Source organism: Sander lucioperca, chromosome 6, assembly GCF_008315115.2.
Source record: "Sander lucioperca isolate FBNREF2018 chromosome 6, SLUC_FBN_1.2, whole genome shotgun sequence".
Classification (NCBI taxonomy): domain Eukaryota; kingdom Metazoa; phylum Chordata; class Actinopteri; order Perciformes; family Percidae; genus Sander; species Sander lucioperca.
In genome coordinates this window covers 18,901,747-18,925,756 of record NC_050178.1, presented here as the reverse complement: position 1 = coordinate 18,925,756, position 24,010 = coordinate 18,901,747, and the positions used below count along the sequence as shown (strand labels likewise).

The following is a 24,010-nucleotide window of genomic DNA, read 5'->3' as shown; positions in this document are numbered from 1 at the left end:
TCTATCTGGGTAAAACCTTAACCCAAATCTTTGATGTACATGTAGGTGTTGAAGAACTATCATGTTCTGTACGTGTTTGCGCTCATGTTCTGGTTCTCATGCATGGGTAAATAAAGGTCAACATAACATTTTCATTCTCCTCTTCTTCGTCCTCCTCTCTTCACCTTCAGTCCTCCCTAAGGCCCAGAGAACGAGGGATGTGCTGTTGTTCTGGGAGGAGTGTATGAACGACAGCAGCTCTCCTTTCTGTTGCCTCTCCGACAGTTTCTCTAGGACGTTAAAGAAACGTTACACCCACAAGGTGAAGGCCAAGCAGCCCGGCCAGTCAGAAAAAGGTACTGTACCACATACCCACTTCACACCACCTTTCCTACACATACTGTTGAGTTAACTATGCTTATTTCGTCTCCCGTCTGCTGAGAGAGGAAAACAGAAATTCGGAAGACAAAAAGGCAGTGCTGAGGCAGTAATGGATATTGGCTCCTGCACACTGATCAAACGCTGCACTGACGGCCTCAGTCACAAGCAGTGTTTTCACTTGCTGACTGCGCTGAAACACTCTCTTTCTCCCTCCTCTGCAGTGTTTTCTCAGCTCCTGCAGCAGGTCCAGACGGCCTGTCGGATGGTGCCCAGCCTTCGGCCCGTCTGTAGCCCAGAGAGAGTCACCCTCTTCCAGCTCTCAGTGTATCTGAATCGCTGGAGCATCCGGGAGCTGGGAGAACACATCTCACGCCTCTCCAAAGAAGGTATATCTGTCGTTTTTTTAACTTCTACATAGAGAGTTATCTGAAGAAATTTATTTTAAACCATCATACAGTTCTTCATTTCATTGGGACTACAGTGAGGTCTGTGGATTTTGTTTTCATTTTAAATGCTAGGAGCTTCAAAAACTAAAAGTCATTCACCACTGTTGTATTGGGGTGGAGCCAGGAATCTCAGAGACACATTTCTCAAAACCTGAACAAATGAAAACAAAACAACATACATGGCTAAAAATCACAAGGCTTGGCCTAAACACCTGGTTTTCTACCAAATAGGTAGGCTAAATAATATGTTTTTGTAATTTGGTTAAACTGAACCTTCACAGTAACTAATTTCTGATCTGCATTTTCATTTGTCTTTTTGTCGTAAACATTTTGACCCTTTATAATCACCTGCACTCCCTTGTATGAGTATCTACTTTTACTGAGTGGTTAAAAAAATATTCAGGTTACCAAAACAAAGGCCAGACCTAGCAGTAGCAACTCACTATCAACACTGCAGAGATATATTACGGACACTTTGTCCGGTGCAGCAGTACACTTATTTTTACCCTCTAATTGTGTTTTAATACCTCTAAAAACTAGGCTTCAAATCTTAAATATTCTATTTAACATTAAATAGGGCTATTCAGGGTTAAATTAAAAACAATCTAAGTAAAAAAAAAAAAAATCATATAGTATTATTTGATAATAGTTTACAATCTACTTCAACAAGACTGTGTAGCTGGATGATTGATTTGACCTGATTGGTGCAGATTTGGCCAGCTGCTGACTGCACTCCAAACCTCTTTCAATTAATCTTCTCCACCCCTGCACCACTTATGCAATTAATCGCTTGCATGTTTTCATACAAAAGGAGCTTTACATACATTATCACTAGGGATGCACCGAATCCAGGATTCGGCGTCGGATTCAAATATTGGGCTTTTTGACGGGGTTCGGTTTCTGCCAAACAATTCTTTTCCACCGAACCGAACCGAACCCTACGCTTGCACTACGCGCGCTCAACGTAACGTGGTTAACGTAATGACGCCGCCGTTAATTACGGGAAGGTCTTTACGTAGGTGGACCGTTCAATGCAGTAGGCTGTGAGAAAGTGAAAATGGAACTCGTGAACAGAAAAAGTGTTTGGCAGTACTTTCAGTCAAAAGAAGGCGATTCAAGTCGAGCTACATGTTCAATTTGCAATACACTACATCGGCGCTGTTAAAACATTTGCGTATGAAACATCCGAAAGAATACGAGTTGTGCATGAAGGAATCTACAGACAGCAGCTAAAATGCAGCAACTTCAGTTACGGCAAAGGAAGGACAGTTCATTTCTGACTTCATTAATGTGTTTACTGTGTTAATGGACTGAGGATGGGAGTAGGATTCGGTATTCGGTTTTGGCAGAACCTTAACCAGTGGATTCGGTATTCTGCCGAACCCCAAAAATCTGGATTCGGTGCCTCCCTAATTATCACAGCTGAATATTTCATCCCTGTAGTGTTAGAGCCCACATTTTATGTAGTACTGTGGTCATTTACATTGAAAAAAAGGTTGTAATTCTAGTTCTTAAAGTAAATTGTAGCACACCACAGTCAACTTTAATCAAATAAAACTATAATAATAATAATTTAATTTCCCACAAAATAGTGGCTAGTGAAAATGCTGCATGGCTAACTTTGGGAAAAAAACAATAGTGAGCAAAACAATGTCAAGCCCTGAATGTATGAAATGCATACAAAAACACATTTCAAGTGATATATTACTAAGACACGCGTATAAATATAAATATATCCAAGACTCATGCAATGATCATGTCATGCAACTGCTGAATTGAGTACCGGCACCTTTTTTGGGGCCAATTCAGGCACTGCAGTATACAACATCACTTTTTTCAGAGCGGCCCCACCCACTTCAAAGTAACAAGTTATAAAAAAAAAAAAATATTAATGTGAAATAACCCAAACCTTTCTAATGTTGCCAGAGAACAGTGTGTTCATGTAGAATCCCATTAGCCTACTAATATTAAGAAGCTGATTGAGAAAATAAGTTTCAGGGCCTTTAAGGACTACAGACCACCGCGGCACACTAAACATACAGTATTTAGTTAGCCTAAATCCATCGTTGGTTTGTTTTTCGTTGACTTTACAGCTGGCAGAACACATGACAGGTGTCTCCAAAGTTTGTCTCGACGTGTGTGTGTGTGTGTGTGTGTGTGTGTGTGTGTGTGTGTGTGTGTGTGTGTGTGTGTGTGTGTGTGTGTGTTCTGTGTATGCGAAGAATGGTGGTATGCCTTTATAGTTCTACTAGAAAGCTTGAGAACGTTCCAGAAATTCCAGCTTGCTCAAGGCATCTGGACCATCTGTCAACATTACTGCCAAAAAAACGATCACACCAAACAAACTGGCCGTGTGTGTGTGTGTGTGTGTGTGTGTGTATGTGTGTGTGTGTGCATCAATAACAATCACATCATCATTCATCAGACATGAACACACAAAAACACTTCCTTCCTCTCTTACCTCCACCTCCCCTCTCCTTCATGTGGCTACAGTATGTTAATGCCTGCGGTTTATTAAACTGCTGAATTTGGTTTGCACAACACATATTAAACTGCTAAAACATTGTGTTTTTGTGCTTAACTCAATCTGGAACAAATAAAGTCTGACATTAATCCTGGCATTTGTTTTAACTCACTTTAAACACCAGGCAGGTGGAGTTTACAGCCCTGGTAAGACAAAGAATGCCAGACTAGATTAGATCCGATTTAATTTGCTTTTCTGAGATGTAAAAATGTCATGATGATTAAGTCCTTGTACATAAAAAAAAATAAAATAAAATAACGTATAAAAGCTGTTAATTCTTCCTTGGTAAAAATAAGTGTGAGTAGAAATGTGAATAAGTAGCCTATTAAGTGAGAGTAACAGTTTATCCTTATTATTTATTTTATTGCATTTGCCTCTGTGAGGATTTTTAGTTGTCTTATGTTAAATAAAACTTAAAACAAGCCTGTTCTGACGTGTTTGATTTGATATAAAACGGATATTCCTAAACGTACTTAGAAAAGCTCACAATAGTAAAAAGATATCATGCAATTCCTAAACCTTGACCTGTTTCCAACATCAAGAATGAACTCCGAACCTCAGCTTTTGAGCACTCACTGACGAGTCGTCCTCAAAGTGCTCGAAACAAAATGGAAATTTGAAACTGGACAAATTTCATCTCCTAAAAAAAAAAGATTGCGTGACTTGATGGAAAGCTCCAGTACAGCTATTAAACAGACTTTGAGATTCGCTGTTCATTCATTGTGGTCACTAATGTGTTTCAGAGTACATCCTGTCAGCCCTGAGGAGCCCCAAAAGGAGGCGGGCTTTAAATAAGATGAGGGGGCGGTGCATGGTGGAGCTCCTCCCGCTGAGATGCACGCTGCAGACTCTGGCCGCCCTGCAGCTTGACTCCAACCACAAAGTCTGCAAAGCTGCTGCCAACTGTCTCAGCAGAGCTGCAGGCTGCAAGGCTTTCAGGAGCAAGGTACAGCAAACATTCCAGACTGATCTCATGACGTGGAATATTTAAATATGCTTTTAAACGAAAGTTTGACTCGGGTACATTCACAAAAAGACACTAGGTTGCATTTTGGCGAGAGTTACTCTTTAATGTAACTGTGGTAAATTGGCATATGATATCGTCTCATATCGGTCGCAGGTTCCTGAAATCAAATCGTACCGTGACAGACTTTAAAATATTAGCAAATATCGTATTGTGGTCCAAAGAATATATATAATATTGTATAGTGATAAAACTTATGATTCACACCCCTAAGCATTACTTAGACGGAAATGCTGCTTTCCAGATAAACTGGGAAATGTCAACAGGAACGCCCCCTGGAGTCAGATTTCCCACTCGGAAAGTCGGGGTAACCTCACAATCCAACATCCACTGTTGAAAGATGTATGAATATACTGTTATTAGCACTTCTGTCTTATTTGTGTCTCATTAAATCAGCCGTACACACAGTACTGTCCATCTTCTTTGGACATGTTCCTATGGTGTTTGCACGTGCAACATACCACATATGATGCATTGTTATCAACTGGTATTGCCAACAATAGCTAACCTGGCTAGAGTCCCCCAACCCACATTTTTCTGGAACGATCAACTCGGGTGCGACGTCATTCCCAGTTCTGACCTCCGAGGTAAATGGAACGACAGTCATGCTTTGTGAGGCTTTAAGCTAAATACTAATGCTGGCTGCATGCTCAAAATGAAAATGTTAACATGCTGATGTTGAGCAGTAGCCTGACAAGTCAGGTTAAAAGTATAGGACAAGTTTCTAGGTTAGTTAAGCAGGTATAATGTTTACAATGTTCACAATCGTAATTTTGATTGGCAGAATGCTAACACTAGCCACAAACTACAGATGAGGCTGATTGGAATGTCATTAGCTTTTAAGGTATTTGGTCAATAAAACAAAGTTAGCCTAGACAAATGATGAAAATGCTGCCTGTTCAAACCATCTTGAAGGGAAACATGGTGTTTGCACCAAACTTCATGACAATTAATCTAATTATTGTTGAGACATTCCACTCAAAACCACAAAATGTGAACTTTATGGTGGCGCTGGAGGAAAAGTCAGAGGATCACCAAAGTCATTAGGAGTCAGTCATCCTCTGGGGACCATGAATGTCTGTTCTGAATTCATTAGCAATCCATCTAACAACTGTTGAGACATTTCAGTCGGAACCAAAGTGGTCGAGCGACCGACAGACAGGGTCCGAAATTAACACTCGCCAGTCGCCAAATGCGGGTAAATCTTCCGCTTGGCGACTTAATTTCAGAGGGCTATCCGCCACATGGCGAGTAAATCTTTGTACCAAAATAGTTCTGTAGCACCTCCATTGACTGAAAAGAGCAGCAAGTGTGGCTGTAGACTCGTGGTTTTGTTATGTCTAAGCAAATAACAGCTTCCCTCTCTTGGTTTCCCTTGTGAAAAAAAAAATGCAAAGAGGTAACTACTACTAATTTCTCACTTATTTCCCTCTGTGTGTTAACCTTCTCCTCCAGGCGGTAGTTTACTACACAGAGAGTTTGAAAAGCACTGATGTTCAGATCCAACAAGGCTCTTGTCTGGCTCTTAAATGCCTCAAGGTGAGCAACACACATAACACAAACGTTTAGCAAAAACAGCAACACTCACAGAAATACAATTTTCTGCACTCTCTGGTAGGTTATTAACTGTGTAGCGTGCGCGTGTGTGTGTGTGTGTGTGTGTGTGTTTGCCAGGCGACAGAGAGTGTGGACCACATAGCAGATTTGTGGAGATCAGCGGATGAAGATCTTTGCAGCGCTGCCAGAGAAACTGTCCTCTCTTTTGGTACAAACATGAATTATTTTTCTTTCAGTAGTTCATTCGTTTGTATTTTTATTTCATCATATTTTTTTATTTTACTTTCTATCTGTCCATCTGCAGGTAAAAAAGGGTACCTGGCCTTCCAGCGGATGGACCAGCTGTACACCGAGATGCAGGAGGAGGCTTACCAGAACCAAGAGACTGAGATTACCTTTCTATAGGAAACAAGTTTGGACCTAAAATAGGTCTTTTTTTCTGATGGGCATAAAAAAGTCTTAATGATCCTGACTGTCAGGGTGAGAGACTAAATTTGAACAAAGTTTGTATCGGAGTTGGATAAGTTTATGAGCCCGCTTCTGATTTTGTTTGAAGAAATCTGTGGTACCTTCATGACAAATACCAAAGGCAAGGGGAGTGCTGAGGAAGATCTAAAGATGGTGGCTAGCTTTCTCTGGATGGATCGCTCACTCACTGAAGTTTTTGCTCCAATTTGCTTCATCCTGTGACCAGGGAAGGGACTTTACTGGAAACGTGAATTTATTTTTGTTGAAATATGCAGAGTTTTGTATAAAGAAGAAGGCATTTTGTTCTTTAAAGCAGTACAACTATTTAACCTGCTAAGATGCCTTGTGTGCAAATGTAAAAGTTATTCCTGCTTTTCCTGTGTTAGGAAAAACTTACTTTCAATAAGCTCTACATGGTTGTTTTATTGGAAAATCAAGGAGAAATGTATTATTATTTCAAATAATGTGCGATTTAGAGACATAATGAGCAAAAATCCAAAACATCATGTCAACATTAAACCCATGAGGGGCCAAATAAATCCCTAAAAACAGCCCTGAACAGGGCCTGTCTTGCCTGTGAAAGTCAGGTTTTAAAAGAGGAACAAAAGTCTACAAATCTACCTATGTACTGGTTACCTTTTTTTTTTTACTAAGTTGTACTTACTTTCCTTATTTTCATCAGCGCTTGAATGCTTAGTAGGAGGAACATAAAATAGCTGCTGAAATCTTTTTACAAAACAGGAGCTGTGTGACATTCAGGGACTCCAGAGGATAATAGTAAACAGCTCTGGGAGGCAGCCAAACAGCATCTAAGAGGTTTGACTCTGCTCTACTAAATCCGTTCTAGAGTGGAAAAATTTACTAAATTTGTCAGTGAGTTTCCTGCTTTGCAGACGATCTGAGTGCAGCCGCGGGATGTTATGGGCTGATGAAAGTGTGTTGTCATTTGAGAAACGTGTGTGCCATTGATTTAGCCTGAAGAAGGTGACAATCCTGAGACTACGCACTCAGGCAATGCGGTCAAAAACCGTACACAGTACAACCAGTCCTATAACTGCTTGATATAGAATACTGACACTTTTTAATCAGGATGCAAAACATGCTTAACTGACGCCTGATTCATGATGATTTATTGCATAAATTGTAGATGTGTTATGATCATGAACATACAATTTGTATCATATTGTATGTTTAATGTAAAGCACTTTGTAGTTGTCTTTTTATCTGTGAAAAGCGCTATATAAATACATTTGACTTACTTACCCAAAGGAAATCTGCAGATTCATTTCTTTATTTACAGTTTAAAGCAGCCATATTATGCTCATTTTCAGGTTCATAATTGTATTTTAAGGTTGTACCAGAATAGGTTTACATGGTTTAATTTTCAAAAAACGCCATATTTTTATTGTACTGCACCGCTCTCTCTCACTGCTGCAGATCCTCTTTTCAGCTGGTCTCTGTTTTAGCTACAGAGTGAGACCTCTTTTCTTCTTCTTCTGTACTATCTTTGATTGCACTCGCACATGCTCAGTAGCTCAGATGTAGATCATGTCAGCTAGCTAGCTCCATAGGCAGTAAAAGAAAGGCTGTTTCTACAACTTCGGTCAGTTACAAGGCAGGATTAGCTGGGAGACTTCTAAATGAGGGCGCACATGTAAGTAGTTCTTTTGTAGATTATGGTGAACTTGTGTGTGTTGTAGCAGTGCTTTGCTATTGAGAATGAGGTAGCATGCTAGCATTAGCATGCTAGCGTTAGCATGCTAACGCTAACGCTACGAGCTAATGGTTGCGGTTAGCCTGCTCGTTTCACAAGCCGTGCGTGTGACGTCACAAGCCGTGCTGATTTTGAACAGCTCACCCAGAGACTGAAGGCAGGACACATTCAGAAACTGTATCTCACTCTAAACAGCATGGATGGATTTTTTTCAAAGTTTGTATGTGTGTGGAAGCACCAGAGACACAAGATAACACCCCAAATCCCAGAAAAAGTGATTTCTTCATAATATGGGCACTTTAACGGTGATCCTGAACACAGGTATATGAGTTTTGGAATAAAACAATGTCAATAATATCTGATGTGATAGGATGTCGAATTCCTTCTGACCCGACTGTTTTGTTACTTAACGACGACTCTAAATTACGCCTGCTTGGGAGACAGAGGAAAATTTGGCTAGCCGGCTCAACTGCAACCAAGAAGACGATAGCTCAGCGCTGGCTCAGCCTATGGGAAAGCGCAGCAGCACAAATATCAGACCTGATGAACTCAGCCCCACACGAACTAGAGGAGAGTGACTAGGCAAGGTGTGGTTTCTGTTTGTTTGTTTGTTCCGTTTTCCTTGAGACCGCAGGGGGTGGGTGAGGGTCTTTTTGTGTTTCTTTGTTCTGTGCGCCATCTGACGTTATCTGTCACATATTGTGGAGATTGTTTTGTATGTCTTTTTTTTTTAAATTGATCACCAAAAAAAAAAAAAAAGCTGGAATCCAGTTACTAGATCTGCAACTAAGGGCGCTTTCACACCTGCCTCGTTTAGTTCGCTTGGATCGCACTAGAGTTCGTTTGCCCCGCTGGTGCGGTTCGTTGAGGCAGGGGAGAACACGGCAATCACACTCGGGTCCGCACCAAAAGCCGTCCAAACAGGCGTACCGAGACCTGCTTGATGAGCTGGTCTCGGTACACTTTCAAATAACTCTGGACTCCGGTTTGTTTGCGGTGAGAAGGTGATCTGACCCTGAACAGCACCAACTCTATATACTCCGTAAGTCTGAGCTAATGTCTCCTGTAGTCAGACCGTGTGTTAAGCAATCTGGGATGCAGTGGAGCAGCAAACGTCAGCAGCTTGCAGCGTTTCTCTCACAGAAATAGACGGCAGTCACGCTTGCCGTCCGTCACTCGCGTCTCCGTGGTCAAACCAGCCGCCGCTAAAGTTGGAGACAGCTGCCGGCAGAGCAGAGCGAAGTCTTGGTGGGCAGAGCAGACGTAGTAGCTAACGTTGCTCGCGATGTCGGATTATTTAAATGAAATGAGCTGGTTTGACTGTGGAGGAATAGGCATACATGCAGTTTAGTGTCCCAAATTCCACTATGGCCACACCAAGACCCGCTCTACGAAGCAGCTCGATTGGTTGGGGTTAGGCATTTGACCTCGAGTGGTTAAGGTTAGGATAGGGTTAGGTTAGGTTTACGTTACAGGGAATTTGGGACACTAAACTGCACGTATACCCAAGAAATATGCTCTAGTAGTCCACACGGTACCTTCTTCCTGTATTTACTTTCTTGCTCCTGCCACAGACACATCCGACCAATAAGAATAGTTAACGTTCTTGTGTGATTTGTAATGATGCATTTTAGTACGCTTGGATTTTTCCAGGTGTGACACCAAACCAAGGGGAAATCGCTCCAAGTTTATAAACTCATCAACTGATTGGGACCAAAGCAAACAAACTACAGGTGTGAAAACGCCTTGACTGTTATTTTCATTATCAATTCATCTGCCAATTATTTTTTTTCGATTAATAGATTATTTGTTTTGTCCATCAAATGTCTTCAGTGTCTTGTTTTGTTTGATAATTTCGTTCAGATAACTTATGATATAAAACAGACAAAAACTGCTAATTCTCACATTTAAGGAGCTGAGAGCAGCAAACTCTTGGCATTTCTGCTTATTCGATTGTTAAAATAGTTGCCCATTAACGTGCATGTGCCTGAAACGCCCTTTTCTATGTAACTTATTGCCAGCTAATTTGGTGGCATATGTTTTCATTATGTATGCAAGTATATAAAGAAACTATGAGTAAACATTGATTCTCCATGTTGAGGTGTTAAGAAAGCACATAAACTCTTGGTGGCTATTATTTCTTAATGAGGAGGGACAAGAATTCATGACACATCCTGCCTTCATCCATGCATTAAATCTTCATGCATTACCAAAATGTCTGTTTTATTATTAAGTGTTACCAAAATTTCCTTTCATCTTCCTGTCCTTTTGACAATTTATAATCAAGTTTCTCACACTGCTGCAAGGGTGTAACTTTGGCTTCAACATTTGGGGAGGGGGGGGGGGTTGGGATCTCCAACTATCTAGAGCAGGGGTCTTCAACCTCTTCTAAGCCAAGGACCCTTTAACTCAAAGAGAGACAGATCAGGGATCCCCTACTACATATTGTATAAAAATGAAGTTGCATATTAAAGTGGGCCTACAATAACATGTATGGCGGCCTAAAGCCTTTATACATACCTTTTTTGCATAGACTACTGAACTATTCAAATAGCCTAATAATTGTTGGCATGATGTTATAAATCATGTTTTAATGTTAAGCACAGTAGTGGCACAGTAAATCTTTAGGATGAACTGTATCTGTGAATAGCCTTACTGACTACTTTACCTATAGGCCAGTAAGCAGTGGGGATTTATATTTGCTAATAATATGTTGGATTCATGTTAACCCCCTGTTGAAGATCTCTGATCTAGAGAGGTCCTGGGCATGTCTGCATGTATTGAAAAAGTCAAAAATTGTGGGAGGGAAAAAAGAGACAAAAATTTAGCGAGAAGCGCCAAAAACCTTGGAAAAACACTCGAAAAAAAGCAGCAAAAATCGAAAAAGGCGACTAAGACGTCGAAAAAAGTGACAAAAAAAATTCTGAAAAAGCCCAGTTGTGATTACACCTATGGCTGAAGGCAACAATGTGAGTCTGTCTGGCCTCAGCTTTGCATCACCACTGAAACTGAGGGCGGTGGTGCCCTCTGCTGGCTGTGTCAGTAAACTGACATTTGGGAAGGGCCCTGACCTGAGGATGCTTTCACTGCCCACAGAATACATTTGGCTGTGGTTGAACTGACCTGGGACCTCTCTGACTAGGACATTTGAAAGAATGTTTGCGAGGTCAATAAAATGGCATGAGAAGAAGATGATAGTCTGCTTCTCTGTGTGCAAGACAGAGAACGTTTTGGAGTCAAATGAGGATTTTCTTCAACTCTGCATCATGTTTAGGGAGGTTTGGGGTAGAAGGAGTCTCGCTTTGCCAGACCATCCTCCAAGGCGCTGCGAAGGAGGGTCTGGCTAGTCCACACAGCATTCTGTGATGGGAGAAAAACGTGTTCTGGTTTATTGGCATTTCTTAAAACCAATTACGATCGTCTTGGGCAGCGCCAAGCTCCACACGGAGCCGCTGTAAAATAGTCTCGGAAGGAACTTCTTTTGGTGGAACATGTGTACGTTCAAAAGTTGTTTTAGTCGTGGGACAGAAAACTCAGATTGGACAGATAGTCTAGCTAGCTGTCTGGATTTACCCTGCAGAGATCTGAGGAGCGGTTAACCATAATCCTCAGAAATCCACCGCAGTTTAGAATTCCAACACAAAGAAAGCGGAAGGGAACGGACATCGGCGAAAAGACACGCATCCGGCGGAATTTCCTGCGGCACCGGAGCAATTCCGGAAGTGGAACGTCGTGGATATAGACTAGGGTATAAGAAACCCTAATTAAGTTAAATAGTTAAATAAATAAGTTTTTAAGAAACTCAGTACGCTTAAAACTGATCATTCACTCCTGACAATATTCTAAGAAATAAAAACCTTAAAAATCCCCAGCATACCAAAGGTCCCATGTTGGAAAACTTCTGTCCAAATCCCAAACTGAAAACGGATGCTTATAATGAAGAACAGCATAGGAAGACACAGCTTGTTTTTTGTTTTGTTTTTGAGATAATCAGATGCAGATAAGGCCCAAAAATGAAACCGTGATGTTCAGGATATAAACAAGAACCAGCTCGGTCTTTTAACTGTGACCAGGACCTGTTGGTTCGATGATTTGTAAAAACAATACTGGAAAAAAGAAAAAAAAAAAAAAATCAGGAATAGACAATCAGAAGAAAAGAAACTAAACATTTTAAAGTCATTTTTTATATGTTTTTTTACCATGTTACAATTCAGAATAGATTTCACTTAGTAAAACCTCCCAGACTTAAAGACTGAACACCAAGTCTTTGTGTTGGTTCAATAAACAGACACACTGAGCAGTATAGTACGTCTGTTTTTAGCACATTTCTAGCTGCTGTTGCAAAAGCAGGATGTCTAAAATCAGAATTTACACCCAGAATTGTTTGCAAAGTTGCATGGTAGGAGAAAAAAAAAGAAAAAGAAGTAACGGAAGAATGAAGAGCTGAGAGAGATTTGGAAGAAAAAAAGAAGGAACGACAACAGGAGGGTAGAGGAAGTCAGGAAAACATTTATAGGACGGAATTTTACCAACAAGAGTAAAAGTCTATCGGTGTTTAGAGCTAAATGCCAACATCAGCACACTAACATGATGATAATGGGCCTTTTTCACAGCAGACATTTTTACCCCGTTTACACGTACACACATTTCCCTTTGTTTGTGATCTTCGTTTACACGCAAACTGAGAATTCGCCTCTGAAAACGATTCTTTCGAAAACTTCCGGCCAGAGTGGAGATTTTGGAATACTTTGTTTGCACGTTTGCATGTAAACTGAGACAAACGGAGGTTTAGGCAGCCGAGGAAGTGAGGAAGAGGAGAGAGAGGAAGTGATTTGTTTCTGTTGTTGCTATTTTCGGGATTGTGATTGGCTAACGTGGGCTTGAGCTTCTCGTTACACTGCCACCTACAGGTTTGGCATGCTCTTGATGGCATTGACGGCATATATATACGGGTACATGTAAACGGAAATTTTTCTGAAAACTGACAGCTGTGCACAATGTTATTTTTGAAAATAGCTGGCCACGTGTAAACGTAGCATTTGACTTATAGTAGTAGTAGTAGTAGGAAAAGCACAGCTGAAATTGATAACCTTAACGATGGCTCAATTCCATCAAGTGTCCCAGTAAGCTATTTCAGTGAGTCAGCATGCACAATACCAGGGCCTCTCCTAAGTGGAATGCAGCCATCATTAATGGTCTTGAATACACTTGTGCTTTTCCTACGACGACATGTCAACATGTCTGCCGTGAAAAAGGTCTGTCGGTACACGATCTGTGCTGCCTGCACGATCCGTCCTGCGCATGCGCAAGATGTTCGCGCATGCGCAGATGATAATCATATTTTACCGAGGATACGGCACTACACGATCTGTTCCACGCTAGCCTCCACCGGGAAGCTAACGTTAGTTTAGCTAACGGCTAATTCGGCTAACCGCTAGCTGACAACTTGATTCCGTCTAAAATAACGTTAACGCAAACTAAACACTGGGAAAAGCAGGCTACAGCTAAATTATGACTTTACAGTAATAGCAATAAAGACAATTAGTGATTGATTGTATTTTAAATGAGCATAAGTAAAGTAGAACTGTAACCGTAACAGCTGTTATATGTTAACGGTTCTTTTCAGGTTTTATTTTGAGGGTCTTTTAAAGTTATTACATGCTGTCTCAGCTAGCGGTTAGCTGAATTAGCTGTTAGCTAAACTAACGTTAGCTTCCCGGTGGAGGCTAGCGTGGAACAGATCGTGTAGTGTCCTCGGTAAAACATGATTATCATGCAGCAGGACGGATTGTGCAGGCAGCACAGACCGTGTACCGACAGGGTCTATTAGCAAGTATGTTCACCATCTTAGTTCGGCATTTTGCAAACATTACCAATAAACCCAAAGAACACCTGTGGCACATAGGAATGACATTAGTTTTGGAAGTATGAAACCATTAACCAATGTATTGGTCAAATAAGTAGGCTACTCAAATTTCGACCTGATGATAACGCTAGATAAGGGTTAAGTGATCATCAACAGCGATAACAACGCGAATGACTAAACCAAATTTAATCGCAAACCATCCAATTGTAGTCTGGATATTTCACTCAAAACCACAAATGTCAACCTCATGGTGGTGCTAGACGGAAAGTCCCAAAGATGTTACGGAAAATATTAGGATTGATCTTCTGGGGAACATGTGTGTACTAAATTTCATAGCGATCCCTCCCTTTTGTTTCATGCACAGGATAAACGTGTTTGTGATCTGCGAGGAATCCTCATCATTAGAAACACCTGTTAGCTGTTGTTTTGGGATAATAAGCAGTACACGTGTTTGCTGATTTGCTATGTGTTATTTCAGTTTGACATTCCTCAAGCCACCTGTGTTCTCAATCAGTAACACTTATATATTATAACATCATAAAACAAACAGGGCAATAACTAACCTTTTTAGAGAGCAGGCCAGTGGTGTTGCTTACACCTAGGCCGGGGTATTTTGTTTTTCAAAGTCTAATATCTACAAACAAACATTACGTTTCTTTATATTACTACCAGATCGGGAGCACAGGCTTATGATAGGCTGAGATGTACAGACCTAAACAACAAAGCCAAAGGAAAACTAACCAACCCTAAACACCATCAAGCTACTTACAATCTCACAGGCCCTGGTACAAGTAGAAGATTTAACCGTGCGAAATGCAAAGCCGGCTATCTGAAGACTAACCGCATCATATCCATTATGATAGGCTATTAATATGAATATATAACAGGGGTTTTCCTGGCTCAGAATGGGCTTGTTTTAGCATGATCGGTCCGCGTACAGTAAAGGCAATGAGTCTGTGTTACCTTATTTGACAGAAATATATGCATTTTGCTGTTATTTCTAACAATTTGAAAAACAAAAATGTATATTATGCTTGACTATAAAACCCAAATTAACAAACGTTTCCCCAGTGTGGGATTAATAAAGTCTATCTTATCTTATCTTAAAACTGGTTAAACAAATAATATTACTATTTAAATAAATCACCGGGAGAGTCCGGTACAGCCTGACTCTGGAGATAAAACTGAGATTGGCTCTCATATTCAAGTTTATGTTCTGCTTGTTCAACTGTTGTTGGATAAATTAGTCTTAAACCCATTTAGAGAGGATTTGACTGCTGGTGATTTTCCTTTGGGGCTGGCTAAAAACTTTCCATGGGAATTAACAGGAATTAATCAGAATAAACTGAATATTTTTAATATTGTTAGTCTATAACAGGGAACTTAAATGTAGTTGAAAAAACCCATCTTGCAGCATAATCTTGGATAAAACAACCTGATTTAATGCAACTTAAGTTGAATGTCCTCCCTATATTCGTCAATGACATGCACGCACGCAGTAATCAGCATAGGCTACTACATACTTGCAAACATTTAGTTTTTAAAATAGGGGAGTTTTTTTTTATTTTTGGGGAGGGGGGGTAAATACATAACCAATTGCTATTAACCTATGTGTGTTAATTGTATAGCCCATTTGTTCTTGATAGGCTGGAAACAATAGACAGCGCTGATGGTTAGCTTAGCACACCCACTGCACAGATCATTTCTAGAATCCAACATTCTACAGCAGATTGAAGACAGTACTGAATTTGAGCATAAGGACTACATCCCATCCAAATTCCCATAATTTCCATTAATACCCATGAAAGTTTCCAAATTGGAATGTTTCCAAAATTCCCTAGCTAAACTTTCCATGGAAAGCAATATTAAAAATATCCAGTTTATTCCCATTCATTCCCGTTTATTCCCATTAAAGTTTCCAAATTGGAATGTTTCCAAAATTCCCCAGCTAAACTTTCCATGGAAAGCAATATTAAAAATATCCAGTTCATTCCCATTAATTCCCGTTTATTCCCATTAAAGTTTCCAAATTGGAATGTTTCCAAAATTCCCCAGCTAAACTTTCCATGGAAAGTTTCCGGAAATTTACCGAAAAATTTCCGCCCCTTTGCAACCCTAATTATAATCATAACGACCACGCATGTATTGCACGCATGTATTGTAATTTAACGGCCACGGCGGGCATAAAAGATCTTTTATATGGTTTTATCTTACCTTAGGGTGTTAAGAGTGATACGGGAACTGGAAGATTAAATCCCAATATTGAATTGTTGACCGAAAACGCGTTGGGTAATCCAGTTTGTCTCTCCACATTCCAAGATGTCATTCGAGTTTGTCAGTGTAGGAGGGAATTAATAAGTGCCACATTTTACACCCCTGACGGAAGAAAATGTGACAGTTCCCATTTTTATTTCGTTTCGGCTGTCCAGTGAGAAAACCGAAGCAGAGTTGTTGCGGGCGTGATGCTGGCGGCTGTCGTTTTGGCAGTCCCTTGTCCTGCTAGCTTCATTTAGCTATGCTAACATTGTTTCCTGTAGGATTAGCTAACTTCTCCCTCCTCCAACAACAGTGGTTTTATTTATCTTGTCATTTGATATTTGTTTTGACACGTTATTTATATAATTTAATAGGTGCTATATTGTTTATATTTTACAGCAAAGACTATAATATTTTCAAATCCCAATTTCTGGAAGCACTTGAAAACGGCTAACTTTAGCTAGCTCACAAACATTTTCCAACTGTCAAAGGTAAACTCTGCCCACACCAACTTTCCAGACTTTTGATTGGCCAGAAAGAATGAGTGACATCTCCGGAAAACAAATCATATGTACAATCATATGGCTGTTTTTTTCTGTGCTGTAATTTTACTGTGCTTAGAAACAAAAATAACGTTACTACAATATCTTTGCATCAGGAAGTCAAGATGCATTTACAAAATATTATAAATTCAAATCATGTCATTTTGACCAGGAGACACTTAACTTTTATTTCTACATATTTGTAAAGCTTCACCAAACATACAATTAAATAATTTTCCAGAAAAAAACAAAAACATTTGCAGTTAGAGAAGTTAATTAGTAACACTTTAAAGGCATTTTTGCATAGACAGCCACACTGAGGAATACAGCACCTCAGATACATTTAATATACAGTAAACAGATGATTAAATGATTGCAGTATAGTATCTGGGACTTTAATCATAAACTATAGAAAAAATAGAAGTCTATTATAACCAAAAAGCATTTTTTATGCAATGAAAATGATCTATGGATACTTTTAAGTTGCCATTTCCAAGGCAGTTATATTTAATAATTTCCTTGATACCCACTTTGAGGCGTATAACTGTATTGTGAAAATAAAAATTCTCTTAAATGTAAAAAAAATACTAAAGTTGCATCATCTGAAACCCACATCCAGCTCGTTTACGGTTTGCTTATTACTTAAGGTTCATCAAACTGAAATGTTATACTTTTTAGGATCTTTACCACATATAATACAATTTAATACCTATTTCACAGTCATAGCAGCCAAAGTATAAAAAAACTGTAGGGATGATATGGCCTAGAGTTTTCAGTACTTCCCAGCTGTATAAAACAATAATTCCTAACAATATAAATTGAAAAATAAATAAATAGATGGATTAATTTAAAACTAAAGTTGTTGCTGAATCAAAACTTGCTTATTATGACACGATGAGCTTCCTAGCTACTGTAGCTAGCAGTAGTGAGTGTTTGCTTCAGGTCTGATGGAGCTGACTGAAACCATCAACACTGAAACAATCCCAATTTTCATATAGGACATCCGTATAACCAACAATACAAGAGATAATATATACGTTAATTCAATTCAAGACTTTTTAAATACCATCTAAAATGTGTTTTTTAGAAGACACTGGAAGTAATTCTTTAGTTCTTTAAAGACCTGCAGATGGAAGATACCCTCGAAAATGTATTACTAAATTATTTGTGACTCTCTATCAAGAAAATATAGCTTCGATAAAATTATAGTATGTAATAATGACAAGTTACTTATTGCACCTAAGTGACATTTCGGTATCGACAGTATCGACCATTGAAGGTGCTTCTTCTGGGTTATTATCATCTACTGAGAAATATTAAGTAGCCAATATTAAGCAGTCAAATGTATGGGGGGGGAGATGATAAAGACAGCATACTTTTAGAACAGCCTTATTTTCTAATGTAGCTTATGCATAATACACATGGTGTGCCATTGTCAGAACTACTATTTTCGGCAGGAGAATTAAGCATATAAAAAAAGCAATGATGTACTGTAGAACATAATTTAAAAAAATCTAAGAAAAAACTTTTAACATAAAAATGAGTAACCAAAAAGAAGATAATACTGAGTTAGACACAGTTTAACATTGAGAGGAAAAACTTTATTTAAATTAAAACCAAAGCAAGAACGTAGCAGTGAGGATGGTCAGCACTGCGACAGAACAAACACACACACACACACACACACACACACACACACACACACACACACACACACACACACACACACACACACACACACACACACACACCTTAGTCTGGCAGCTAAACATAACACTTACAGCAGTGATACACAAGGAAACATTATGACAGTGTTGCCCTTTTCATTACCAATAAACTTTTGTCAGAATTCGATACGATTTTCTTAACCAGCACTGTATTGCTTATTCATAAACAAAAAAAACTGACCATTTACTGTTCTGTAACCTTGTGTATTGTCACTTTTTATGTGAATCAGCATGTCTTAATCACACAAACACAAAATATACACACCTGTCGCACATAACAAAAAATTCTCTTCCATACACCGTACAGACACTCCCCACACATCCAAATTAATTTACTCTTTGGAAACTATCAGCATTTTGTTTTAATTAATTAAAATGTGTGTGTGTGTGTGTGTGTGTGTGTGTGTGTGTGTGTGTGTGTGTGTGTGTGTGTGTGTAAAGAATAACAGCAACCCATGCACAAGAAAAACTAAATAAATTTATTTTGAGCGAGAGAAGGAAGAGGAGCCAGGAAGACAAAGAGAGGGGTAGCTGCAGAGCACTGTGGGTAATAACAATGGGACAGTTTCTCAGCATCATTACACCTTCTGATATGCGTTTGTGTGGAGATGCGGCAAAGAAAGTTACTCACAGCATAGTTAACTGATTGTCCAGTGTCTGTGTGCTCTCCTTGTTGAGGATAGCGTTACGTGTGCGGAGCCAAAGTGGCGACAGAGTTTGGTCAGGTTGGACTGTAAAAGACATGTTGCCCCTCTTTTCTCTAGAGCTTGGAGGGGGACCATGTCAAGATGCCAAGAATTTCTTAACACTACCTGGCGTATAAAGCCTGTCAGCGACCGCAACGGTACGGGACTGAGAAGCAAGCATGGCTGCCAGTGAATCTTGGGAACATCCGACTCGGTCTGGAGCTTTTAGCAGGATGGCGTTACTTTTGGCAGTTTGAGGTGGAGGGTATTTTCATTCTGAAAAGACGATTTAGCAGGTTTTTGGCAAAAGCGACGTCTCTCTTGAGCAAAGTCTGACGTCGTCAAGCCAGAGTGCTAGAAAGAAACCAGAATACTGAAACACAGTGGTCACTCTAGGTAGACGTCACATGTGGTGGATATACTGTCTAATTTTCATTCAAATGCTGGAAGAAAAAAAAAAAAAAAAATTGCAGAAGGTGAAATTTTCCTTTCTATGCATTTCAAGATTGGATGCCCCCACCCCCCCTCCCCCCTTTCCCTTCCTGTCTCCTCTGACATCGCTTCCCCCTCCTACCACCTCAAAGTCAAGTCTGTCTGTCTTACAGCATGGCAAAGCAGCCTCCCGTAATCCTTCTGAACTGGCTCTTCTTCCTCTTCAATAAACGCCTTTGGCAGAGCGCTCTCTTTATTTGCGGTATCCCCCTCCAGCAGTCCTTCATCGCCACCTCTACACCGTTCTCCCACCCCCCCAAAGTGTAGCCTATCCCCTCTTTAGTATGGCAGTATCATTCTCCAGCAACGCCTCATCACCCTTTGCACCCCCCCACCCCCCCCCCATTCCCCATTCCCTCTTCCTGATATCCCCTTTTTTTTTTCTCTCCTAGGTCCCGATAATAGCCGGGTCGTGGGCAGCGTCTGGAAGTGTGGCGTCCTGGCAGTGGTAGAGGAAGCAGTTGCCCCAGCAGCTGTAGCAGATGAGGAAGAGGGCGGCCAGGAAGACCAAGGCACAGATGGTGCAGGGCTTCCTCTCCAGCAAGAAGCTGAGCAGGTAGAAGCCCATGAACATGGAGTGGTTGAACCACAGCGCTGGGTTCAGCGGCTTAGGGATGAGCAACACCGGAAGTAGCCACTGTAGGCAATACATTGTTCCTTTTTTTAAATGCGGCGCGTTGGCAGAGGGTCTCTGTAGGGCTGGTAGAGAACAATCCCAGGTTGTTTGGAGGTCTTTGGAGGAGGTGGATGTGGCAGGCAAAGGGTGGGGGAGGGGGTGGGGAAAAGACCTTAGCAGACCGTAAGAGGGAGCGCCGTCCTACCCAACAGAGCTGGGACGGTGGAGGAACACGTCAAAGTCGCCAGACGTTGCTGTGATCAGGTCAGCCCTGGAGACAGCAGGAGGAAAGAGAAGACAAGTCTGAGGACTTCAAATCCCACACGTCTGGAAAAGTCTGGCCAATTACAGCTGAAACTAACAAGTATTTTTGTCACTCAATCTACCTTGTATTAATTACGCGTTTGGTCTATTTGGTGCCCAAAAATAGTGAAAACGTCCATCACATTTTTCCAAGAGCCCAGCGGGATGTCGTCGTACTCCATTTAGCGGCACATATGAAAAAGTAAGCTCTTAACTGAGAAATTGGAACAAGGAAATGTTTTTTTCTTGCTTGAAATCGACTCAAGTTAATTGATTTGTCAAAATAGCTGCAGATTATTTTCCTGCAGATCGACTAACCCTTTCAGCTCTAGACCTATTCGACAACATACTAGGCTAGGCCCTGACTAGGGCTGGCTATCGTTTAAAATAAATAATTATTATAATACAGATACCAATAGAGTCCTTCATTTGATACCTGTTTTTTGTTTTTTTAAACTTAAAGCAACACTAGAGAACTTTTTGTAACTATACTAGGAGTAGTGCTGCAACTAACGATTATTTAATCACATATAAAGATATAAATCTGTTGATTATTTTCTAGATTAATCAATTAGTCGTCCGGTCAAAAGATGTCAGAAAATGGTTTAAAAAATGTTTTTGATCATTGTCAAGAGTAAAAAAAAAAAAAAAAAGTTGTAATCGGATAACTTAGGGATGCACCGATACCAGTACTCGGGTGTCGGTCCGATACTGTGCTCATGTACTCGTAAAACTACCCCGATACAACTGCACCCGATACCACTTTATGGCAACGGGACATTAGCCTAAATAGATAAACATAATGTTTCGCGGTACGTCTGTTTTTTAACACTGATGTGTTTACTACTGTTGCCAGGCAGACTATTTTTTTTTTTGCAGAATGGTAGGGGAAGACTCATGAATATTCATTAGGGAACTCATCCCTGAATGGCTAATACTCATTGCCTGCTCTGGTTGGGTTGGTTAGGTTTAGGCAAGAGGAGTGGGATTGGTTATGGTTAGGGTAAGAATGTCAGAGCGAGCCAATCAGGGATGACTTCCCTAATGAGATTGATTATTTTGTCTGTACGCCCTCTGGTGTTTCGGAGAGTACCGCAACAAACAACGTGCTGAGCATTAACGTCTCCGTGCGTGCTCGTAGCGCACGGTGTCGAGCGTCATGTACACCCGCGCCTAACCTCTCGCCTCGTCAGTTGAGCATGTATGTGAACTGGGCGGCAGTGCCATGTTTGTTTATGAAAACACAAAGTTGAATGTTAAAATGTCAGCAACAGCATCAAGTTGTAGATAGATGAGAAGAACATCTGATGAAAATAAAACAATGTTAGAACTGTAATGGTATTATTAAGTACTCCTATCGGTATTTGGTACCCAAATGTAAGTACTTGTACTTGGTTTGAAAACAAAGTGGTATCGGTGCATCCCTAACTTTTATTATAGAAAATGTACTCAAAGCAATTAATCGATTATCAAAATAGTTGGCAAATAATGTAATAGTTCTAGTCTAATGGATTAATCTGCGCAGCTCTAACTAGCAGCCACTCTTTTAATAGCTACAGGGTTCAAAATTTACTTTTTTTGACCACCAGCCAAATGGCTTCATTTTTTTCCCCAGGCACTTAGTAGATTTTTTGGGCTGGTGAGTGAAGCAAATCTACCAGCCACTTGCATATTTAAACAGCATTTGGCTGGTGGATAGTGCTTGTTTTGAACCCTGGCTACATATGACTGCAGAGCAGATATATATATATATATATATATATATATATATATATATATATATATATATATATATATATATATATATATATATATTCGCATTAGAAGAAACAGGTCAAAGTTATGAACAGGTATATTTATAGACATTAAAAAGGATAGAGTTCGTCTGACATGCAAGTTAGTCAGGATATAGTTACTATGGGTTTGGCACCCACACAATAACCCAGGCGTCACTAATCTGTGTCCCAGCCCATGTTAATGACTTCGAAAAGTAAACATTTAGCCAATTATTAACATGTGTATTTGCTGGTAACTTCCTTGTAAAGGTCGGATACTCGTAGCTTAGCCGATCAGCTAACGTTAACTAGCTACGCACTAAACAACCCATTGTCACAATACTTTTATGTGATGGCTAATATTAACTGTCTAATTACATTAATCGGCTTGGCTGAATCAAATGAACGGAAACAAGAGACGTTAAAGTTAGTCAGAGAAACAACGTGCACTGAAATCAACGTTAAAGCTGCTGGTTTCAACAAGGAAACTGGCTGAGGCTGGATGAAGGACAAAAGCAGAGTTGCTGCCAGTTACAGCTGCTGGCATCACTCACTACCTTATGTTTACCTAACTCTGCAACATAAGGATGTTGCTATAACTATCTAGCTTTAGTATTAACTAGCTAGCTATCTAGGTTAAATTGGCAAACATTTAATTGGACAACGTACGTTTACTGGCAGTTGTGAACTGGGCACCGTTAGTAACGTTAACACTACCTTTGTTATATTGCTACCGCAAACAGCTAGCTAGCTAGCTAGGTTAGTTAAATAACGATACATGGTTTGGTTATTTCCTTTGGTTTGTTACGGGACTGACCAATCGTAATGCTAGCTAGTTGACAGAGACCGACTAAGTCCGAACAAGTTACCTAACGCTAGCCCATTGCTTCAGTGCAAAACCAAACCCTATTCAAAAATCGAACAGTTTAATGTCGCAAGGCTTAGTGTTGAACTCAAACGCATGAAAACATGTCAAACAAACTACATTTAGAGCCCGAGGAAGCAGCTCGTTATTTCGGTATACTGCAAGTACAACAAAAAACATCTGTTGTTAACCAATTTTAACATTTAAAACTGTCTCATTTACAATCGCCTTCCAATAGTCACCGTCGTGCGTGGTGGTAACGTTAGCTAGCTACCAGCGTGAGCTAGCATAGTTCAAAACTATGTTACCATTTCAGAGAAGGTATTAGATCACGTTCAGTAAGTTAGAAGCAAAGCTACTATAAACAACAAGCTTGGAGCGGAGTTTGGCATAAAGGTTTACTCCGTAGACGTAAGAATAGCATGTATCGGAGGCTAGTTAGCAAGCTAGCTTAGCTTGAAAAACATAAGATTTCGCGAATGTAACGTTACATCCGACGTAATCCAGCCAGCTATCAAAGTGAGACACGTAGATGTATTTTTAATAGTTGGGGTCTGTGTTTGAATTCATTTGTAAAATAAATGGAACAAACCTGACATATTGTGGGCTCATCCTCAGCAGGTAGCAACCATCAACACCAAACTGACTGCGTACGTAGCGGATTCTTTCGTCTTCTTCTTTAGCTTTATTATCGGGCTACAAACCAACGTTTAAGGTGCATGGCGCCCCCTACTGTACAGGAGTGTGTAACAGCATGACTGTAAACAAACAACACTAATACATAAATAA

The 24,010-nt window shown here is 40.1% G+C and overlaps 2 protein-coding genes and 1 long non-coding RNA gene across 5 annotated transcripts in view; 1 reads left to right on the top strand and 2 right to left on the bottom strand.

Moving 5' to 3' along the window:
* Positions 1-6,931, top strand: part of ripor3 (RIPOR family member 3) — a 76,369-nt gene extending 69,438 nt beyond the window's left edge. For all 3 annotated transcript variants that reach the window (XM_036001975.1, XM_031277178.2, XM_036001976.1), the window contains 6 exons: positions 171-335; positions 582-746; positions 4,074-4,276; positions 5,810-5,893; positions 6,029-6,119; positions 6,216-6,931. In XM_036001975.1, the coding sequence (XP_035857868.1) occupies positions 171-335; positions 582-746; positions 4,074-4,276; positions 5,810-5,893; positions 6,029-6,119; positions 6,216-6,316 (809 nt within the window). In that variant the 3' untranslated portion in view covers positions 6,317-6,931. The remainder of the gene's footprint in view (positions 1-170; positions 336-581; positions 747-4,073; positions 4,277-5,809; positions 5,894-6,028; positions 6,120-6,215) is intronic.
* A 249-nt stretch (positions 6,932-7,180) lies between these two features.
* LOC116034495 lies at positions 7,181-10,739 on the bottom strand. The gene is made up of 3 exons (XR_004101116.2): positions 10,729-10,739; positions 9,649-9,655; positions 7,181-7,603 (listed from the first exon to the last, which is right to left on the bottom strand). It is a non-coding gene; the product is annotated as an uncharacterized LOC116034495 (long non-coding RNA).
* Positions 10,740-18,942: 8,203 nt separating this feature from the next.
* On the bottom strand, positions 18,943-24,010 carry LOC116034492 (bladder cancer associated protein). The gene is made up of 2 exons (XM_031277179.2): positions 23,814-24,010; positions 18,943-20,549 (listed from the first exon to the last, which is right to left on the bottom strand). The coding sequence occupies exon 2, from the start codon at positions 20,312-20,314 to the stop codon at positions 20,051-20,053; it is 264 nt and encodes an 87-aa protein (XP_031133039.1). The 5' UTR covers positions 20,315-20,549; positions 23,814-24,010; the 3' UTR covers positions 18,943-20,050.

What these genes read in the sequence shown, in the direction of transcription:
- LOC116034492 (XM_031277179.2), bottom strand. Translation starts at nt 20,314, where the DNA reads ATGTATTGCCTACAGTGGCTACTTCCGGTGTTGCTCATCCCTAAGCCG.